General features: G+C 42.4%; 1 protein-coding gene across 5 annotated transcripts in view; it reads right to left on the bottom strand.

Annotated features, from left to right (window-relative positions):
* The window catches only part of MECOM (MDS1 and EVI1 complex locus), a 1802619-nt gene that overhangs the window by 14871 nt on the left and 1766107 nt on the right, over positions 1 to 21641 (bottom strand). For all 5 annotated transcript variants that reach the window (XM_069213205.1, XM_069213204.1, XM_069213206.1 and 2 more), the window contains 2 exons: positions 14611 to 14777; positions 9742 to 9819 (listed from right to left, as the gene is read on the bottom strand). In XM_069213205.1, coding sequence (XP_069069306.1) covers positions 9742 to 9819; positions 14611 to 14777 — 245 coding nt within the window. The remainder of the gene's footprint in view (positions 1 to 9741; positions 9820 to 14610; positions 14778 to 21641) is intronic.

Here is a 21641-nt window from a genome sequence, read left to right as displayed (position 1 = left end):
GCCAAAATGCAGCAAAACCGTTTTTAAAAAAAAATGGGAAAAAAGGGCTTCAGAAAAAGGCTTGTGTTTTTATTCCCTGAAAATGGCAGCAACAAAGGGTTTGCGGTGCTAAAAATTACCATCGTCCCAGCTTTCAGGAACAGGCAGACTTGAATCAGAAAACCACATTTGTCAACACAATTTTGGAATTTTACAGGGACATACCCCATATTTACTATTTTGTGCTTTTAGCCTCCTTCCGGTTAGTAACAGAAACGGTGTGAAACCAATGCTGGATCCCGGAAAGCTAAACATTTCTGAAAAGTAGACAAATTTCTGAATTCAACAAGGGGTCATTTTTGTAGATTCTACAAGGTTTTCCTACAGAAAATAGCTGAAATAAAAAAATATTGAAATTGAGGTGAAAAACACAACCATTTTTCTCCATGTTTTACTCTAGCTTTTTCCTGTGATGTCAGATTCTTGAAAGAAATACACTATTATGTCTGCTGGACTCTTCTGGTTGCGGGGATATATAGGGCTTGTAGGTTCATCAAGAACCCTAGGTACCCAGAGCCAATAAATGAGCTGCACCTTGCAATGAGTTTTCATTCTATAACTGGTATACAGCAATTCATTTGCTGAAATATAGAGTGAAAAATAGGCATCAAGAAAACCTTTCTATTTTCAAAATGGGCACAAGATAAGGAGTGGTTATTTGCACGTCGCAGAATTCTGGGGTCCCCATATTAGCATGTGAATAATAGTGCATTTCTCAAATGGAAGTCTTTTTTTTTACACACTGTCTTACATTTGGAAGGATAGACAATAACACTTTTTTTTCTATTCTGTTTTCCTCCAAGTCTCCTGATACAAATGGTACCTCACTTGTGTGGGTAGGCCTAGTGCCTGTGACAGGAAACACAACATGGACATCACATTTGTACATAGAAATCCTACTTGTTTTTTTGCAAAGTGCCTACCTGTGGATTTTGGCCTCTTGCTCAGCAGCCACTGAGGGAAATCTACCAAACCTGTGCATTTTTGAAAACTAGACACCTAGGGGATTCCAGGATGGGGTGACATGTGGGGCTCTCAACAGGTTCTGTTACCCAGAATCCTTTGAAAACCTAAAAATCTGGCCAAACACACTTTTTCCTCACATTGAGGTGACAGAAAGTTCTGGAATCTGAGAGGAGCCAGAAATTTCCTTTCAAATTAAGCATTACCCCAAGTCTCCGGATAGGCGATAGGAAATGCAACGCGGACACATCAAAATGATCAAATCCAAAACTACCTGTTTTTGCGGGGGGCTGTGTTTTGGTCCTGGACTCAACAGCCATCAAGGGAAACTTACCAAACCCAAACATTTCTGAAAACTAGACCCCCAAGGGAATCCAGGGAGGTGTGAATCTCCGTGTGTTTTCTTACCCAAAATCCTCAGCAAACCTCAAATTTTGCTAAAAAATGACATTTTCCCACAATTTCTGTGTGGGATCACCGCACTGGCACAAATTTCCTACCACCCAAAGTTCCCCTAAGTCTCACGGTAAAAATAATACCTCACTTGTGTAGGTGGGCCAAGTGCCTGTGACAGGGAAGAGCCAAAAACATGTCAAAAATGAGGGGGAACCAAAGCAGGTCCAAAAGGGCAGTTTGTAAAAAAGCATTTATAGGCTGACAAAAGGGGATGATTTTTTTTATCAGCATAGATTCGACAATGCTGGGTGGTAGGAATTCTGTGGATTCCTGCAGATTCCGGAAGGTTCCATGACAAAAACGTGGGAAAAATTAGATTTCCAGAAAAGTTGGAGGTTTGCAGGGAATTGTGGTTAAGAAAATGGTGCAGGGTGCATGTGAAGCACACCACCCTGGATTCACCCAGATGTTTAGTTTTCAGATGTGTCTAGGTCTTGCGTATTTTTCTACATGGCAGCATCCTAAAGTCCAAAATGTGCAGCCCTCACCATTCCAAGTGGGATGATTTTGAGAGTTAGACAAGCTCTCATGGGCCAAATGTAAAACCAAAACCCAAAATAATTAAATGTCCTCTCGCTTGCCGTAGGATAAGATGTTTTAGTGTGCTGGGAAGAGCTGAAAGACTGTTACCACATTCAGTTGGGGTGGGGGCATAACCATGCCAATACTGTTTGGTAGCCACCACCACACTATTTATTTTTTAATTCCCTGGCATCTAGTAGGCTTTCTTCCCCCCGGGCAGTGGATTGGGGGTAATTGCCCCATCTACCACAGGTGGGCAGAACAACTTTGGCCCCATTTATTCGGGTTAGGGGTATGGCCATCGCCCCACCCCCTTTTTTTTAATAAAAAATATTCCCTGGTCTCTGGTGAGCTTTCTGCCCCCGTTGGGGGCAGATGGGCCTTCCAAATATAGGCCGATCTGCCCCTAGGGGACAGATATGGCCAACAGTAATGTGCCCCCATAGGGAGCGACCCTTGACCAATGGACTGCCCCCCCCCCCCCCAAAACAAAACACACACTTACAAACACACACCAATCCCTGGTTCCTAAGTGGTTTCTGCACACCCTATGGGCAGATCGGCCTAATAGAAATAGGCCAATCTGCCCCCAAGCGGGGCAGAAATGGCGTAAAAAAATTTGCCCCCCCCAGGGGAGCAACCCTTGCTTAAGGGGTTGCTCCCTTTGCGTGAAATTGGGGCAAAAAAAATCCCTGGTGTCTAGTGATTTCTTGGGAGCAGATTGACCAAATAAAAATAGGCTGATCTGTCCACAAGTGTGGCAGAAAGGGCCTAAAAATATTCCCCCCCCCCCCCAGGAGAAGGACCCTTGCCTAAGGAGTCGCTCCCCACTCCTACAAAAATAAAACCAAAAAAAAAAAAATGATCCCTGGTACCTAGAGGTTTCTGCCCCCACTAGGGGCAGATCGGCCTAATTACAATAGGCCGACCTGCCTCCAAGAGGGGCAGAAATGGCCTAAAACAAATTTGCCCCCCAGGGGTGTGACCCTTGCCTAAGGGGTCGCTCCCCTTGTGTGAAATTGACAACAACAAAAAAAAATCTCTGGTGTCTAGAGGTTTCTGCCCCATTCCACCCCCGGGCATCGCAATGAGGCAGCAGAAATGCTGAGAGACATCAAAGGAAAGGAAAGACCTTTCCTCTGATGCCTCTTTCGCCCCCTCCACGTGATCAGAGGAGAAATGCTAAAACCTCTGATGAGGTCAGAACGCAATCGCGCACTGACATCATCAGGGATCTGGGGGGGGGGGGTTGGAAGCGATTCCCCTTCCATCCCCGCCCTAGGGGAGGGGGGGGTGCTGGGCCATCGGGGGCGGGCCCATAGCAGGACGTTATGGTTACGTCCTCGGCATCAGAGAAAAAACAATCAGGGAACTGAATACCTGAAACTCTCATTCGTGCTTTGAGCCAACAAACTTGGTTTTGGTAGGACAAGGCCTTTGTATCCACTTCTGATCAGAAGAAGCAGATTCAATGTACAGTCTTTAATCGGTTTAACGTGTTAATTGCTGGATCCCAGAATGGGTGTTTCTTTACCTTTTATGAGAAAGCAGACCTGATTTTAATGCGGACTACACTATTGTTTTTTTGGTTTATCGTCAAATCAAGTGACATATGGAATAAATGCACTGCAAGGATTTGCAGTTAGTGAGATACATCATATGAATTTGGCTACTAATAACAACTATTACGTACAATGCTAGAAAATGGCTAAATGTTGGTAAAATGTGCTACGTGAGAAAGATATATACACTAGCAGATGACACTGTTAATTACTGTGTAATAATTGTAATGTCCTGCTAATGTGACATCTTTCATAGTATCTTGATAAACAGCCATTTTCAGATTTGCTTATACAGGGAGTGCAGAATTATTAGGCAAATGAGTATTTTGACCACATCATTCTCTTTATGCATGTTGTCTTACTCCAAGCTGTATAGGCTCGAAAGCCTACTACCAATTAAGCATATTAGGTGATGTGCATCTCTGTAATGAGAAGGGGTGTGGTCTAATGACATCAACACCCTATATCAGGTGTGCATAATTATTAGGCAACTTCCTTTCCTTTGGCAAAATGGGTCAAAAGAAGGACTTGACAGGCTCAGAAAAGTCAAAAATAGTGAGATATCTTGCAGAGGGATGCAGCACTCTTAAAATTGCAAAGCTTCTGAAGCGTGATCATCGAACAATCAAGCGTTTCATTCAAAATAGTCAACAGGGTCGCAAGAAGCGTGTGGAAAAACCAAGGCGCAAAATAACTGCCCATGAACTGAGAAAAGTCAAGCGTGCAGCTGCCACGATGCCACTTGCCACCAGTTTGGCCATATTTCAGAGCTGCAACATCATTGGAGTGCCCAAAAGCACAAGGTGTGCAATACTCAGAGACATGGCCAAGGTAAGAAAGGCTGAAAGACGACCACCACTGAACAAGACACACAAGCTGAAACGTCAAGACTGGGCCAATAAATATCTCAAGACTGATTTTTCTAAGGTTTTATGGACTGATGAAATGAGAGTGAGTCTTGATGGGCCAGATGGATGGGCCCGTGGCTGGATTGGTAAAGGGCAGAGAGCTCCAGTCCGACTCAGACGCCAGCAAGGTGGAGGTGGAGTACTGGTTTGGGCTGGTATCATCAAAGATGAGCTTGTGGGGCCTTTTCGGGTTGAGGATGGAGTCAAGCTCAACTCCCAGTCCTACTGCCAGTTCCTGGAAGACACCTTCTTCAAGCAGTGGTACAGGAAGAAGTCTGCATCCTTCAAGAAAAACATGATTTTCATGCAGGACAATGCTCCATCACACACGTCCAAGTACTCCACAGCGTGGCTGGCAAGAAAGGGTATAAAAGAAGGAAATCTAATGACATGGCCTCCTTGTTCACCTGATCTGAACCCCATTGAGAACCTGTGGTCCATCATCAAATGTGAGATTTACAAGGAGGGAAAACAGTACACCTCTCTGAACAGTGTCTGGGAGGCTGTGGTTGCTGCTGCACGCAATGTTGATGGTGAACAGATCAAAACACTGACAGAATCCATGAATGGCAGGCTTTTGAGTGTCCTTGCAAAGAAAGGTGGCTATATTGGTCACTGATTTTTTTTGTTTTGTTTTTGAATGTCAGAAATGTATATTTGTGAATGTTGAGATGTTATATTGGTTTCACTGGTAATAATAAATAATTGAAATGGGTATATATTTTTTTTTGTTAAGTTGCCTAATAATTATGCACAGTAATAGTCACCTGCACACACAGATATCCCCCTAACATAGCTAAAACTAAAAACAAACTAAAAACTACTTCCAAAAATATTCAGCTTTGATATTAATGAGTTTTTTGGGTTCATTGAGAACATGGTTGTTGTTCAATAATAAAATTAATCCTCAAAAATACAACTTGCCTAATAATTCTGCACTCCCTGTATGATCAAAGACTTCTGGATTTACCACTCCTACAGAACCGTAAAAGGTGACCTTGGAATCATAAGCTCATTTACTCCTGGGAATATTACCCTATTTTCACATAATATAATGCTGGATTAAAGTCACGCAAGGGTTGAGGAGAATATTCAAGACGTATGTTGGTTTGAAAACTGTTACTGCCTGCAAACACCAGTTAGTGAGGACTCACAAACTTCCCTCGCACCTTATCCCACCCCCGACCACCAACAGTTAGAGATTAACACAAGTCAATGACTGCAGTAATCCCTTCCCAAGGTGGAAATAAAGACTTGTGGAAAGTAAACATATGGATTTTCTCCACATGGTACATTGTTCTCGCCTTGGAGAAAAAATAAAAAAGTGGTATTTCGCAGTGGCACTTCTTTTCTCCATTGCAAACTTGTGGTGTCAGTACAACTGTGCAATGTGGAAATGTTACCTCACAAAAAATGTATGACTTTCCTGAGAGTACACCTGTGATTGGTGCAGCTTTAAAAGCATTCCCTTGGAAAATGTCAATTCCAAAAAAGTATAAATGTGTGGGTCAGTGCGATGAGAACTCTCTGTAATTAGTTTTAAACACATTTTTTTCTTGAATCAGGCCCACTGTCTTCCTCGAAAGTAATGAAAAAATTGCATTTGCGTAGAATTTGACGTTACTTTTCATCTGCCATTAAATGTGCGAACACAGAATACTGAGGCAGCGTAATCCTGAAGCCATCTCGGGCCTCTTCAACCCATTTAAAGCCACTCCCTGCCCCTTCAGCTCCCCCTGCAGCTTCCTACTTTCTCTCATTGTGACGCTTTTTTGTTTTTCTCTTCCTCCATGTTTACCATATGTGTCTTTTGCTCGCAGCATATGGTTGAGGCAGAAGACTAAGCGCCGGCCCTCAAAAATAAGTGCCGATGCTCAGCACCGGAAACAACAAGCACAAATTAAGCACTGCTTTCCATATGTACCCACCGCCTGGGTTCTTGTGACATAAAATGTCAGGGTCTCGTGCTGGAAGCAACCAATTTTAAAGTATAACAAATCACCTCTGACTTTCAAGAGGGGACAGGTAGAGGCACAGTTTACCTCTATAACAAGTTGGGACAGTTCAAGTCAAAAACTGCACCTGGGTCCTGCTTTCACACTCAATGCAGCAATTAGCATATCAGACAAAGTCCCTATGTCTGAACGAGGACCACTGAGGCTTATAATCGACGCAAACGACTGGAAAAGCGCTCGCTATACAAGTGATGCGACTTCACAGCTCCAATGCTATTTCAGAGTGATTTATGTGCCAGCATAAAACAATGGCTGCATTTCAACTAACTGTGCTAGATTAGCTGACATAATTGATTGCAATGTTTTAAAAGTCCAGCATAAAATGTTGAGATGCTAAAACCCGGTGCTGGAATAAATTCAGCTTCATGCCCTGCCAATAAAGCGGAGTTAAATGCTTTCCAGGAAAACAAATCATGAAAGAAATTCCTTTTCATACTCAAATAAGGTAGAAAAAAAGATTTTTTTTCTGCTCAAAATTACCCCACATGATTAAATCTCTTCATGAGGAATTATAGAGCTTGATTGCTGATCCCAGGAGAGAGTCTGTTATCTTCCAAAGCCCAGCAATAAAGAGTCAAAATCTTTAACAGTGAGCCAAAATGAGCAATTTAGTCTATCGCGTGGGTAGCAGAGGCATCAATTTTCATACTCTGCGGTGATTTGGAGTCCCTAAAGCTTTCCCTGTATTGCTGTTTAAGCCACTACTAAGACAAAAGCCAACTAATCCAACTACTTTTGTTGGCCATGAGCCATCAATTTCCATCTTCTCTCTGCGCCTCCGTCCCAGCATATTCTCGGCCTTCATTTAATCAATTTATGCCACAAAGAGAACTCTATAATCTCATTTGTACATACAGTAAGTAGTTATGTTCAATTCAATTTTAACTCAAGTTATTTTGGACCGCAAGGATGTTATTTGGCCATGTCTGAAAGCTAAAGTACCTGGCTCAATTTCATAACATCTGTAGAGTTTATCAACAAATGAGAGTCCGCGCCGCTGTAAAAGATACGAGGCTTACTTAGCAACTGTGGTCAGCCTAATTATGATGCGTGTTCAAGATAAATGTTGTAGGGCCGTAGAAAACGTGATGTTGATGACGTGGTGGTAGTGCACGTCTAAGTAAACAATAACTTGACAAATAGTTCAAATCAATCAATTGTAACAAAGTTGCACACAAGGACCCTACGCGCAAAGCAAATCACAATAAAATATCAACAAGTGTGTATAGCTTTTCTAGACCTCCATCCACATATATGTACCTTGGTACTATATATCTTCAAGGCACATGGATGTGGAGTTAGGAAAAGTATACCCTACATGCACTTATCCTTCAATATTTTGTCCCTCAATATTCTGTCCTTGATATTCTTGTATTAGGATATTCTGGGAGGAAGTTGATAGTACTACAAGTATTTACATCCGCAAGGCTAGGTTTATGCTGGAACTGGCTCGATTTATACTTTATCATAAACCTACAAAAGGATATTTAGCAAGCATAAAATGGCATACAGTTAAACAGTAATAAGTCCCATGCAAGGGATGAGCAGACGAAGGCATGGTTTGCATTGTAAGCTTGTGATGGCTCCCAAACTTGTAAGTTTATGGATTCCTCGACCTCTCCTCTGGCCCCTTCCAACTGCATCAGCCAGAGGTTTAGTTCAGCTATACATTACAGTAACTTCCCTTCACAGGGGTGGAAGTGGGAAAAGCACAGGCCTAAATATTGCTGTGGTGTGGGTGGAAGCGCTCTCTAAACAGGGAAACATTTTTCCCCATGAAGAATAGAAGAAAACAAAAATATGTGCACGTCTGCCTACCCTTCATCAAAATGGAGCTGTACTCTGCACCATTTTTAGTATTATGTCTGAAATGGTGCAAAATGCACAGCTTTCCATACATACGATGGGAAATGTTTGTGGACTCCCAAAAGTCATACAGTTACCCATAGGCAGGTTAATGTCTCAGGGTGCAATATGCAATGCTGTAAATCTGGCCTTATGTTTTGATCCATTTTTAACACAATACTAATGCAGCGGTAAATCCTCCAACGTGAGGAAGGTCTAGCTAAAACTCTATAACTATGTTTTTTTTTTATTTGTCTTCCTGTATTGGGAGTTATAAATCAGAGACTGGTAGCTTCATTTCACTAATAACTAGACCCCAAATTTTAATCCTGGTTCACCAGTTAGAAATGTGTTTTTCTTCACTGGATCTAGTTGAGGCAAGTAAGTTTTCTTTTTCACACAAATAATTCATGATGAGAAGAATGTCAGCAAGATGGCTCAATGAACTAAATGCTCATCTCCTATGACCTGGTGGTAACCGGTCAAATATGCAGTCAACTTGAATACAGCTGGCTTCTACTGAAACAGTTGGTATAGGAGTTGTTAACAAATACATTGTTTTCCATTGTACATGATAAAAATTAAAGCAGTTCTATCACCTTTAAAGGTTATAATATTAATTCAAGAGATAACTTCTACAAATGAAGTTCACAGCACTATAGCTGTAATACAAGATCTATCTTCTACCAAAAAAGACAACCATTCTAGCACATGCAGAAGATTAGTGGATGATAGCAAAACCAATGTAGCACCGAGTGGGCTTTGACATGAAAGGAACAGAGAAGGGAAATTAGATAGGATATTGCACCCTGCATAGGCCTGGCCTTATCCATAGTGTATTTAAAAAAATAAAAATAAAAAGTTCCCCAACTGCCATTGGTTGATCCTACCCCTTCAACAAGGAACAATAAAAAGCATTAGAGGCCAGGATTGTCAGGCTCACCGAATTCTGGTTTAGTATCATGGGCCTGAATCCCTACTGACATGAAAATGTTGGCGATTCATGGTCAAGCTGAAAAACAAAGAGCCTGGCGTAGTGGGCAAATGAGCATGGCACAGACCACTTTGACTACCGCTATGCAAAAAGAACTACAATGTACCCAAGAGCAAATCGTGATAATTTGACATTTTTTGTTATTCAAATTTCCAAAAAACATATTCCCAGTGGATTCCATTCAGCAGTCTTAAAAGCAGCCAGTTTCAATGTTATTCATTTTGATCCATTGTCCACTTAAAATCGTCAACTAAAATTTAGGAGCATACATGCTATAAAAAAAAAAACGTGGTTCAACAATTTCAACAGCTAACAAATCCAGAGCAAAGAACACAATTGATCTGAAAACAATAAAACATACAGATTCTGAATTTCGCATCAACTCGACGTAACAATGCATACGTTTCTGAAACATTTTCACAGAACAAGTTTTGCACCTGTAAGGTTGCTCCCCAGTGTGGGTCCTCAGATGTCGTGTGAGGTTTGCAGATCTTGGGAAAATCTTTCCACAGTACCTGTCATTGTAAAATAATTCACAAGATTAAAATGGCGGCAACTCAATTTACATGACCATTTACTGAATCGACATGAGAAAACTAAACAGAAACTGTTTGCTAATGTAACTATGAGCTGCACTGTAGGTTTCAGGTGCGTTTGTGCCCAGCTGTGTTTTCCACTTAACATTAAGGCATGCCTCTTTGTTGAAAATATATGTTAGCTGCTAAACACTGGAACCTATCATTTTGGGTGATAGCATCACTAGAATTCGGGTGATCAACTGCAAAAATTATGCTACAAACAGGCAGAGAACTTCTGGATTTCCTCAGGTCATCATAACAAAATACTGGTGACTGGAAAACATGCATGAAAATCATCCTTAAATATGCAACTAATCAGGGACGTGAAAATAATCATATGGCAAATATTATATAACTAATTCAGATGATTAATTCAGTATATTCCTTGGGAGCATATTACTTTTATGTGGGGACTGTTTTCTATTAAATACGCAACACAGTATTCGTAAAAGTCCTAATTTATAGATGACTTGCAGACTTTCTGCACAAGCGTGACTCAATTACCATTTGTAACAACTTATTTCAGGACAGAGGTTATCAGTGAGCCTGATTTTGTTTACTTTTTTATATTCAGAGTCCAATGAGTTTCCCCAAAGCTGTTTCAAGGACTGTTGGGTTAGAGTTGAATGGCAACCATATGCTTTGGAATGTCTTCATACACAGGGGCGGCTTTAGGGCGGTGCGAGCGGTGCGGCCGCACCGGGTGCCGTCCTGGATTGGGGGGCACTGTGTTTAGCAATAACTTAGACATTTGTGTTTTAAAAGCACCTGCAGAAAAGTTCCTCGTGCGTCCAGCCTTCAGGAAGCAATTAAAATGTCAAGATCCCTCTTGTGATTAATGTCCCTGCTAGGGAGAGAGATGGGAGTTTTGTCTAGTGACAGCTTTAACTCGCCACAAAGTAGCGTAGAGGGTTAATATGCCTGCTGCATAGAACAGAACTATATTTTATGTGGGTAGCTGAGTGAATTAGTAAAGACCGCCTTTACAAACTCTTTAAAACAAATGTATGTGAAAGGGAGGCTATGGACAGACGAGGGGCACATTTGCTGGATGGTAATTAGTGAATCCGAGGAGGTAGTCATGGGGCGTGGCGGTGCCAAAAAAGACTGTCGCACAGGGCGCTACCAGCGCTAGACCCGGCCCTGATCATAAAACATGTACTACAACATCAACTTGACATTTAAGGGCAGTGTTCTGAGGGTGCATGACCTGATTAGCTTGGAAATCCACCAATGCAAGTCAGGCGACACTCATACACCCCCCCCACATGATCACAAGTGAGGGCTCCTAATGTCACGCTTTTCTTATAAGTGGGAGACCACTGCTGTCACCATTGTTGGATCGCCAAGAACCAGAAAGAGCTACTATCTTCTATTCAGTCAAGCAACTGTGCTACCTCTCAACACTGGTTCAACACCACAGAGCCCCTGCTAATTTGGGATTCTGGAAGAACTATATGTCAAGGATAAATCTGCATTTCATCAAATCTACTGGGACACAATAAATTGCATAAGGCCACTATCTCTATTCGGGAAGAGTGCACACGGGATTAAGAGGTAATACTCTGACTTATCTACATTTGAGTTTATTGAAAGAAGCATAAATAGGACAAGTTTAGTAAATACATTTAAGTTACCTTAGCATTAATACAAACCTTTACACAACCTTAGAATTAATACAAATTAAATGTATGGTTTTATCAATCTGAACAAAACATGGCTTTGAAATAAGCAAAGTGTTGTCCTCTTCCTACACTGATGTTTTCAAACAGATGAGGGAATCATGAATGGCTAGTTAGGTCTCTCTATGACGAAGGGAGAGTAAGACCTAAATCCATCTAACATATGAATTTGGATTCCAGTAGCAACATATATATTATAACGGGCTCTTTAGCTTGATGGGCCTTTTTTAGTATTAATTGTTTTCAAAGTCCTAAAATATTGATGGTGGGAACATTGAGTATCTGGATCAAAAGTAGGCTGATTTTATGAGAAAAGTGTGAAACAGAACATAATTGTGATGTGACAAGTTACTAGCTGCTCTTCTTTACTTCAATATTGAGTTCTCACAGACACTGCATTCACTTAACTGAAGAAACGTAAAAAGTGAAGCTTTATGCCATGAACATTATATTTTGCTTTCCATTTTCACTGAATTTGAAGCATTTGGAATGCAACCATGAACCTCTTATGTTTTTATTCATGAAGAAGTGATTTGCAAAACGGCTGTTTTTTTCTATTTACATGGTACAGGAAATCAAAATATAAATCTTGATTACATTTGTCCACAATAATTTTTAATTTTATTCTTGTACTTAGTTCTGCTGAATGGGACTAATACAATTTCAATTGTACAGTGCCAATGAATGAGCAAGCTTGTGAGATGCTTAATGTCAAATTTTATTAAATGAGAAACACATGATGATAAAAAAAAAATACTCTAAGGTAAATTGGAACTGTCACACTGAGGTACAGGTTTAGTGAGAAAGTCAATCAATCAGTTTTTGTAAAGCACAACTACTCACCCGTGAGGGTCTAAAGGTGCTTGAGGGGGGGAGAAATAGGCACTCAATTATATATGTTGTAAACAATGGTGCACAACAATTACTTCCATATTCAAACCAGAGCATATTGCCTTAGATGGATTCAACAATTCCAAATCCTTATACAAAGGAACGATCGGTCCGTACATTAGTTGTCAACGTTTCAACCTCAATAGTCTGGAATTAGACAATGTCATCATCTGGACTAGACAATTAATTGCAGTTACCACCATTCGAAGTGCTGTTGGAGTGGTGAATGGCAAAACTTTCTGATGCTAAAGGAGACTTAAGACTCACTAAACCTGAAATGAGGCAGTAGATGGTAAGGAGTGTAAATCAATAAAGCTTAGAGCAATGCATGCAGAAACTACAATGGGTGATGAATGTTTACTTGCTCTATAATAGTGTTACTGCAATATCTTGGGTCAATTTCCAGTTATGTGCACCTATCAGACCACTGGAAAGCAGAAGTGGAAAATAGTCATTCACAATAAGATGTAATGTCAGTAAAGTGAAGGTTCAGGATGATATCCCAGAAATTAGCTAAGTAACTATTCACTGTGACACTATGATAAAAAGTATTTGAACCAGACCCCTATGGAAAATGACATTTAGAATCTATTCAGCAAAGGACAGTATAAAGCCAACATTAACATTTTCCAGAAACTCTAAATAACGTATTATAAAAATAGCACGGAACGAAGTCTTTTTTTTAATTTTGATTTGCTTCAAAGTTGGCAAGTGCCTGCAAGAGTGCTTAATGTCCTTTGTGTGTTAACTGTAACTGTATACCAATCCTGGTGGCCAAAAGATTAGTGCTTTTACTTAAGGGTACAGTGCTTTTATACTTAAGGCTACGGTGATTCTACTTAAGGATACGGTGCATTAAAAAATATATGATTATTAACTCCTCCATTAAAATGAACTCAGAGTCCTTAAAAGATTGAAAGGATACTTCTCAAATACCAACAATGTGTATCTCCTGGTACAATATCATCTTGTTGGTTGTAGCTCAACTCTCAAGGTGATACCAGGAATGCTAAATAAAAGACTGTTTATATGTAGACTGGTTAATGTCATTGGTTGAAATGTGTTTTAATGTAGGTTCACAGAAACACAGAAGGAAAATCAACTACCACTGTACATGGGGTTCCTTTTAGAGAAAAGGACTGCAGTTAACATTTGTGTGCGATGGAGAAGCGAGCACAGCACATTAGGCCAAACGTACACCCTGCTGGAGTCCTACTCAAACCAATGGTAGCAGAATAGGTGTCCTTCATTGGGACATAACTTGCTTCTGTAAACACCCTTGTGTTTCCTTGCCAGAAAGGTCATAGTGAAAGTCACAGGTGGCAGGAGGATAGCACCTCATTTACAAAACACAAGGGCCTCTGGGAACTAAAATAACACTTAAGACTTTTATGAAGGGCCAAAAACCAGTGGGTGACATGAGGTGGACCTTAACAGAATTTTTCCGATAGGGCAGAGGAGTGTCAGCCATTTTGTATACCAGTCCAACATGTTCAGGGCACCGGTCTGAATATGCAAATGAGCATGGCACAGACCACTTGGACTACCGTTAGCTAAGAATTACAATGTATCCAAGAGCAAATCGTGATAATCTAACATTTTTGTTATTCAAATTAGCAAAAAACATATTTCCAGTGGATTCCATTCTGCAGTCTTAAAAGCACCCAGTTTCAATGTTATTCATTCTGATGTATTGTTCACTTAAAATCGTCAACTAAAATTTAGGAGCATACATGCTATCCAAAACAACAGTGGTTGAACAATTTCAACAGCTAACAAATCCAGAGCAAAGAACACAACTGATCTGAATACGCATTATCTAACTAAGGCTGAGGTGACTGCAGCCCAGTCACCTTTGTGAACTCAGAGGCTTGGCTCTTGAACCTTTGTTCAAAATCAAACTCCCAGCCAAAGAGGATTGGATGAATTTTAATTGACTACAAAGTCTTACACCAGCAAACTACAAATGAACAAGACAAGACGACACCATTTGCCAGAAATGAAAATTGGATTTCAGTGCGAACAGGAAAATAATATTTTGGTAAATGGTCTCAGTTTTGGTAAAATTTCAAAAGCCAGATACATTTGAATGATAATTTTTTTTTTTTTCTTCTCTAGAAAGTAATTTTCACATAAGTGCGTAGCTTGGGATTACCTGCAAGTGTAACGTTCTTTGCCCTTCCGCAGAAGGCTCTCCGGCAGCGTGGTGGGTGGAGCTCTAAAGTTATACATGGAAGGGACAGACTGTATGAAATCACTCGCTTCTGGTTTCAGGGCGTTGAAACTTTCGAGCTTTTCTGCCATATTTTCAATTGCCGACATCTAAAAGCAAAACAAGATTATGGTGATGAAGTTATAGTAGCTTCCGAAGTTGAAATGTTAGGTTTTCACATGTATATGACATACTCATACTACCCGTACGGAATCATACTGCTATTGGAGTCTGGGAACTCTTAGCCATGTTCTGACATTTTCCCCAGAAATGGAGAAAAATTAAGGAATTGCAAGACATGGTATGTTTCAGCCACCGCACTCCAAAAAGTGCATTAGCTACGATTTTGTCACATAGTGGATACATTTGCAGTACCCTTTCTTTCGTGTTTTGGTTGTAATATATTCAACGTCATTACACATCAAGAAACAATCTCATGTGCACCTCCAAGCAAATTTGCACCTTACTTTCATAGAGCAAAGATTGTGTGACAACTTTTACTAATCTGCATTAAGAAAACCATGACTGGTTTTAGAATGCAATCAAGAATGCAACAGATATATTTTAGAATGCATTAAATATATTCCAGAATTTACTGTATCAAATTTGTTCTATAACATAGTAAATACATTGAGTTTATCCAAAACACATTAGGAATATCTCAAACACAGTAGCAATGTCCCAAAATACAGCCAACATATTTCAAATACACTCAGTGTCTTGCAAACATCCAGTGGGCCCATCCCACTACTTTGGATCCATAATAAAGGAGCTGAAGCCGAGACTGCCCCTGGCGCGTGCCACAGCATGCCACATTACTCGGACTTGTGACCAATGGTGACAATGGTGGGAACAGCTGCACAATAAGAGCAGATAAATCCTCTCCCAACGGGTGAACTGACGAAAATTATCCTCCTCTTGACTCTTAGGGCATTTGGAGGTAGTTCTGTCTGAGTTAGGAGTGAGATGCACTCCTTGCACCATTTCTTCACAGCTGTGCAGCACTTAGTGCCAGTTGCAACGTTTAGGTTTGCGCAAGTATGCACGCTGGTCTTTCGCTGCATTGGCAGCAGCCCCGACATTCTGGAAACAGGACATTTGAGCCCTTTGAGTTGGCCAGTTGACCAGGGGGTCCTGGTGGTTTGTAGGGCGCCAGGCCCCATTGTGTATTTGTGGTGCTAGGAAATGTATTTCTTGTAGTTTGATTGTCAGACCCTGTTCTGGCTACCTCTAAAGTGTGTTTTATAATTTTGAGGTCGTCTTGCATACTTAGGGTTATGCTAGTGAAATTATGTTCCACCCTGTGCTTTTTGCCCATAATGTTGGTGATACTTAGGAGGTAAGTGTCTAATATTAGACTGTTGAGATTTTGGGCGTACAATGCGTTTGATACCTATTGTGATGCTGTGCTTTATATGGTTTATATCCGAGGATGATAAGTACAGTGATTTTCCTCTTACACCACTCCATCTTCAGTCCTATCTTGTTGAATCAGCCCGGTTCTGAAGTAACAACCTATCCCTAATCGCCTCACTTTCCTGTCTCCACAATGACTCAGGTTCCTTCACCCGACGTCTGGATTACGTGCCCCCTTCTTGCCCTCATACTTCTCCCCACCACCACCGTTCTAGTTGCACCCTTCCCTTATCCCCACCACCCTCCTCCTCCACAATTTCCCAACATGGCCACCGCTCGAATTAAGTCTGGAATTAATTGCTACAAAATCATCTACCCTTCTAACCTGACTAAAGCTGCAGCAAAACGTTTCAAGCATAACACCATTCAATGTTTCCCCGATTCCCTTTTTGTCGATCAGTTTTACAATGGTCGGTATGGGGGGCTCAAAAACGATCTAATTTTTTTCACGCACGACATACCCTCTTGGTCTACCAGCTTTTACAATTCCTTTAACGTCACCTCCTCCTCCTCTATCCCTCATGGGAAACAGCTAAAAATGTCCCCCTCTGCGGGTTTTAACGGCTCCCTCACTATCTCACTCTATAACAACGGTACTGTTAAGATCCAAGCCAAAGACACCGTTCTCTCTCTCTTTGACCGCCTCTTCCCTTCCCTACTCCCCTCCCCTGCGACCGGGCTATCCCTTGACTCTCCATCTAGCTCCACCAATTACTCCCTTTCTCCTCCCTTGACCCCCCCCCCACTCTACAATAGGCTGCACCCTGGGGAGGCTCAGGTTGACCCTCTTCTCTCCCCTCGGACCTCCCCTCCCATTCCTCCCCCCTCACAGTATGCCCCTCCCCTCTTCACTTCAGCCCTACCTCTAGCTAACACGCTCCTCGTCCATTCTGCACCGTCCCGGCACTCCATTCTCATCCCCTCCCCCCTATCCCTTCCGGCCACCCCCCTTAGACCACCTCTCCTCCAGCCCTCTCCCCTTGTCTATGTTCCCTACGTTCCCCTTGTTCCCTCCTCCTCTCTGCTTTTCCACCCACTCCTCCCCTCACTATGTACCCCGATTTCCCCACAAATACATTCCATCTCTCTCCCTCCCCACTCTCCTCCAGCAATGCTGTGCTACCCCCTTCCCTCCCCTGGTAACCCCTTCCCTCCCTCGGACCGAGCAGAATCACTTCCTTTCTTCAACTTCCCTTTCTCCCATTCCCCCCCACTCTGCCTGATACCCGCTCCCTCACAGCCACCTCACTTAGCTACCAGGACCTATCCAACCCCCTCCCTTCCTTCCAAACCTCCCTAATCCCTATGACTCCTCACTCTCTCCCCTCTCCTACCGCCCCAATCCTATCCTATCGCCCCCTAATTTTGCCCTTAATTCCTATCCTTCTTGCAACGCCAACAACGACAACTCTCCTCTCAGCCCTGGCGCACCAACTGCTGCTCTCATCCAAAACCTTTCCCCACCCCTGAACCATTTACCCCTACTCCCCTCCCGTTCCCCCACCGTACACTGCCTAGTGCACCCCCTCCTGTTTCCATCGAGCCACCCAACATGCTGTGCTCTTCCTTACTCTCTCTGGAAAATAAGCTAGGCTCTCTAATCACCGCCATCTCCCAACTTGAAGCTACCATTTTAGTTTTAAGCTCCAAGATCTCGACTTTTCCACACACCTCAATTCCTTTGGCAAACACTCACCCTTCCACGAGATGCACCTCACCCCCACACCCCAGTATAGCTAAGCATAGCCTGTCGTCTGCAATTCCACACAAGCACTCGAACGCCACCCTTCCTTCACTTCCACTTCCCAGTAAACCTGTTATCTACACTATTCCGACCATCTCCTCTGTCAGAACCACTCGCCCACCTAAACCCTCCCGAGCGCCCTCATATAAGTACAATATCCCTATCACCTCTCATAGCCCAAGTGCCCCCGTCACCAAAACAGTTGCGTCAGAGCTGCGCTGTTTGCTCCACAACTGCAGATCTGCAATAAAACACAAACTTGAAATATCCGATACCATCAACTTGCACAATATTGACATGCTCTTCCTCACAGAGACCTGGTTCAACGATACCTCTCACTCTATGTTTGATCTCCTTGTACCCACAGGCTATTCTATACTTAGAAATGACAGAATTGATCAAGTTGGGGGAGGTGTTGCAGTCATCTTTAGAAACTCCTTTCAACTTAAGGCTCTTCCTAACAGCTCCTTCCACACTTTTGAATGCCTATCTCTTGAGCTTCAATTGCACCACCGCTCACCTCTCAGATTCCATGCTATTTACCACCCGCCTGGTAGCAGCCCTTCGTTTATGGAGGAACTCACGGACTGCATCAGCGACCAATACACGCAAAGTGACAATCAGATCTTCGTGGGTGACTTCAATGTCCACTGGGGCTCGCCTCAAGACACCTATGCGAATTTGCTGGCCACCTTCCTCTCTACAAACGATCTTATCCAACACTGCACAGAAACAACACACTCTAAAGGTTCAATCCTGGACCTTGTTATTTCTAAAGCAGGCTTGCGGACTATCACTACCCCTATTCATGTAGACTGGTCGAACCACCTCCTCATCCCATTCTCTCTTCACCTATCACACTCTATAACTCTTGGCCAGCCTAAGAGGGCTACTTCCTGGTTCCGTGACACTAAAAATATTGACCTCAGTACCCTCTGTGATTCTGCTTTGCTATCACTTCTAAGGCTAGACCCGGACCTAGATGTTAACGAACTCACCTCCCAATGCCTCACAGTCCTTGCAGTCGAAATCAATAATGTCGCTCCACTCCAAAGCAAAAAGAAAAGGCCCACTCCTTCAGCACCTTGGTTCAACAAATCCCTCTATGAAGAAAGGAAGTTCCTAAGAGCCCTTGAGAAACAATGGAGACAAGCGCCCTCCACTGAAAATTTGGCCACGCTTCGTTCAGCAAGATCCAAGTACCACAAGCGCATCTTCCTTGGAAAAGCGTCACACTACAAATCCCTCCTTGACTCAGCCAAAAATAAACCCAAAAAACTATTTGACCTCATCAAGAACCCAAGCAGCTCTCCCCCAACCTCCAAATTGGAAGATTCCACAAAGAAAGCAGCGAAATTCGCTGTATTCTTTGACGAAAAGGTAAAATCACTTGTAGATCAGGTCATTCATCCTACCCCTACAGAGGAGCGCAAATCCTTAACCATTTGGCAAAACTTTGACCCCATCTCTGACGATGCTCTCCTTAAATGCATCCTCGATACAAAGCCCTCCAACCATTCTCTTGACCCCATCCCTAGTGCCATTGCCATTGACTTCTATACTAACTCTCTTTCCTATTGGACCACTTTGGTCAACCTCTCCCTCAGTCAAGGCTCCCTTCCTGTTCCCTTCAAAACTGGGCAGGTCACCCCTCTGCTTAAAAAGCCCACCGCTGATGCGAACGACCTCAACAACTACCGTCCCATCACTAACCTACCCTTTCTTGCGAAAATCACAGAAAAACGTGTAGCGAAACAACTTTCTCGCCATATCAAGGAAAATAATCTTCTTGACAATTTCCAGTCCGGCTTCATTCAAAACTGCAGCACTGAAACAGCCCTGCTGCTAGTGATTGATGACGCGCTGCGGATACTCGATTCAGGGGAGTCTTGTCTTTTAATTCTTCTTGACCTTTCTGCAGCCTTTGACACGGTCAATCACAACACTCTCCTTAACACTCTTCAACAGAGAATGGGCATGGAGGGCACTGTGCTCAAATGGTTTGCCTCCTTCCTCTCTGATAGATCCCAAATGATCAAAATAGCGAACAGTCTTTCAGCTCCTTTAGCGGTCTGTCAAGGTGTTCCTCAAGGCTCCATACTTGCACCCACACTGTTCAATCTCTATTTAGAACCGTTGGGAAATCTCCTGAGTAAATCCGGGATCCACTATCATCTATATGCGGATGACACTCAGATTTACCTTAAGGTGGCCTCCAATCACGATCTCTCCTTCCTTAGCTCTACTCTCGACTCCATTCAAAACTGGATGTTAACTCATCAACTGATCCTGAATCCCTCCAAAACAGAATTCCTCCTCCTCTCCTCCTCACTTTCTCATCCCCCAGTGCAATCATGGATGGATCAGATCAATCTAATGAACAATAAGCCCATCATTGTCGAGAGCGCAAAATCCCTTGGTGTCACACTCGACAAAAAACTCAATCTACTCTCCCACATCGACTCCATTGCAAAGTCTGCTCGACACCAACTGCGCCTTCTTTGGGGAATTCGTCGCTTTTTCCCGGAGCACGACCTTAAAACCCTGGTCCAATCGCTGGTTCTCACCAGATTGGACTACTGCAACTCTCTTCTTACTGGCCTTCCCAAATCCCACCTTTCCCCCCGAAATCTATTCTCCATTCAGCAGCTCATTTCATATATGGGGCCAAAAGAAGCGACCACATTACAACCATTTTATCCACCCTCCGTTGGCTTCCCATAGAGGCAAGATCTATCTACAAAACTGCATGTATCCCCCACAAAGCCTTGCACTCCTCCTCCCCTCGCTACCTGGTGAATAAACTGAAACTCTCTGGGGGCTCCAGACCATCACGTAAAGCAGAAAAGTTATTGCTTGAACCTCCCATTTTCAAGAAGGAAAGATCGATGGCCCAATCCTTTTCAGGCAACGCGGTGAGAATCTGGAACTCACTTCCGCCTCAGCTTCGGACCACCACCTCTTCCCAGGCCTTCAAAACTGACCTCAAAGCTCTCCTCCTTCAAAGACACTTCCAAATTTAATTAAAGCCCTCTATTTTCTGAAGGAAGTCCTTCCATTATAGGAAATTCTGTTCTCCATGCCTATAGAAGTGCCTTCCCAGGGTGTTTTTGTGTTTTGAGTGTCTGCCATTTAGTGCAGTTTTATACCTCTACCTGTATTTTGTACTCTTTTGTATCATGCACACGGCACCTTTCCTTTTACAACGTATCATTTGTTACCTCTTTTATCTTGTTTGCTTTTGATACATGCACAACGGCCTCCACTGCCTCATGTAACGTAACTATTGTTTTAGTGTTTTGAGTGTCTACCATTTATTGCTATTTTTTTTCTTTTTTTTTTCCTCTACTCGTACTTTATTTGCTCTTGTAACCTGCACACGTCACTTTCTCCTTTCGCATTGCCTCATGTAATGTAACGTTTGCGTTTGTATCAGGCTCACTTGTAATTCCTCTCCTCTTGTATCTTTACTTTGTCTATTGTGAAGCGCTCTGACACCTTCGGGTAAAGTCCGCGCTATATAAAAACGCATTAAATAAAATAAAATAAAAAATTACACAGCCGGGACCTCATCGGGTAATGGACAATAAAAATGTAAGCTGAAGAGTTAATATAACTATCAAAAAGGGTTAAAAGTAAATTTACTAAAAGTGGGTGGGGGGGTTGAAGTAGTCGGTCCCTGTCTGAGATGAAGTAATGGTATGCCACATTATGTTCTACATATTGTAAATAAAATCAGTATATCAGAAGAATATTCAGAATTTGCTACATACATTCAGCATGTCCCAAATACATTTGGCACATATCAATTTTA

The sequence above is a fragment of the Pleurodeles waltl genome, chromosome 11 (genome assembly GCF_031143425.1).
Source record: "Pleurodeles waltl isolate 20211129_DDA chromosome 11, aPleWal1.hap1.20221129, whole genome shotgun sequence".
In the NCBI taxonomy this organism is placed as follows: Eukaryota; Metazoa; Chordata; class Amphibia; order Caudata; family Salamandridae; genus Pleurodeles; species Pleurodeles waltl.
The sequence above is the reverse complement of the archived record's forward strand: the minus strand, read 5'-3'. Positions and strand labels throughout refer to the sequence as shown.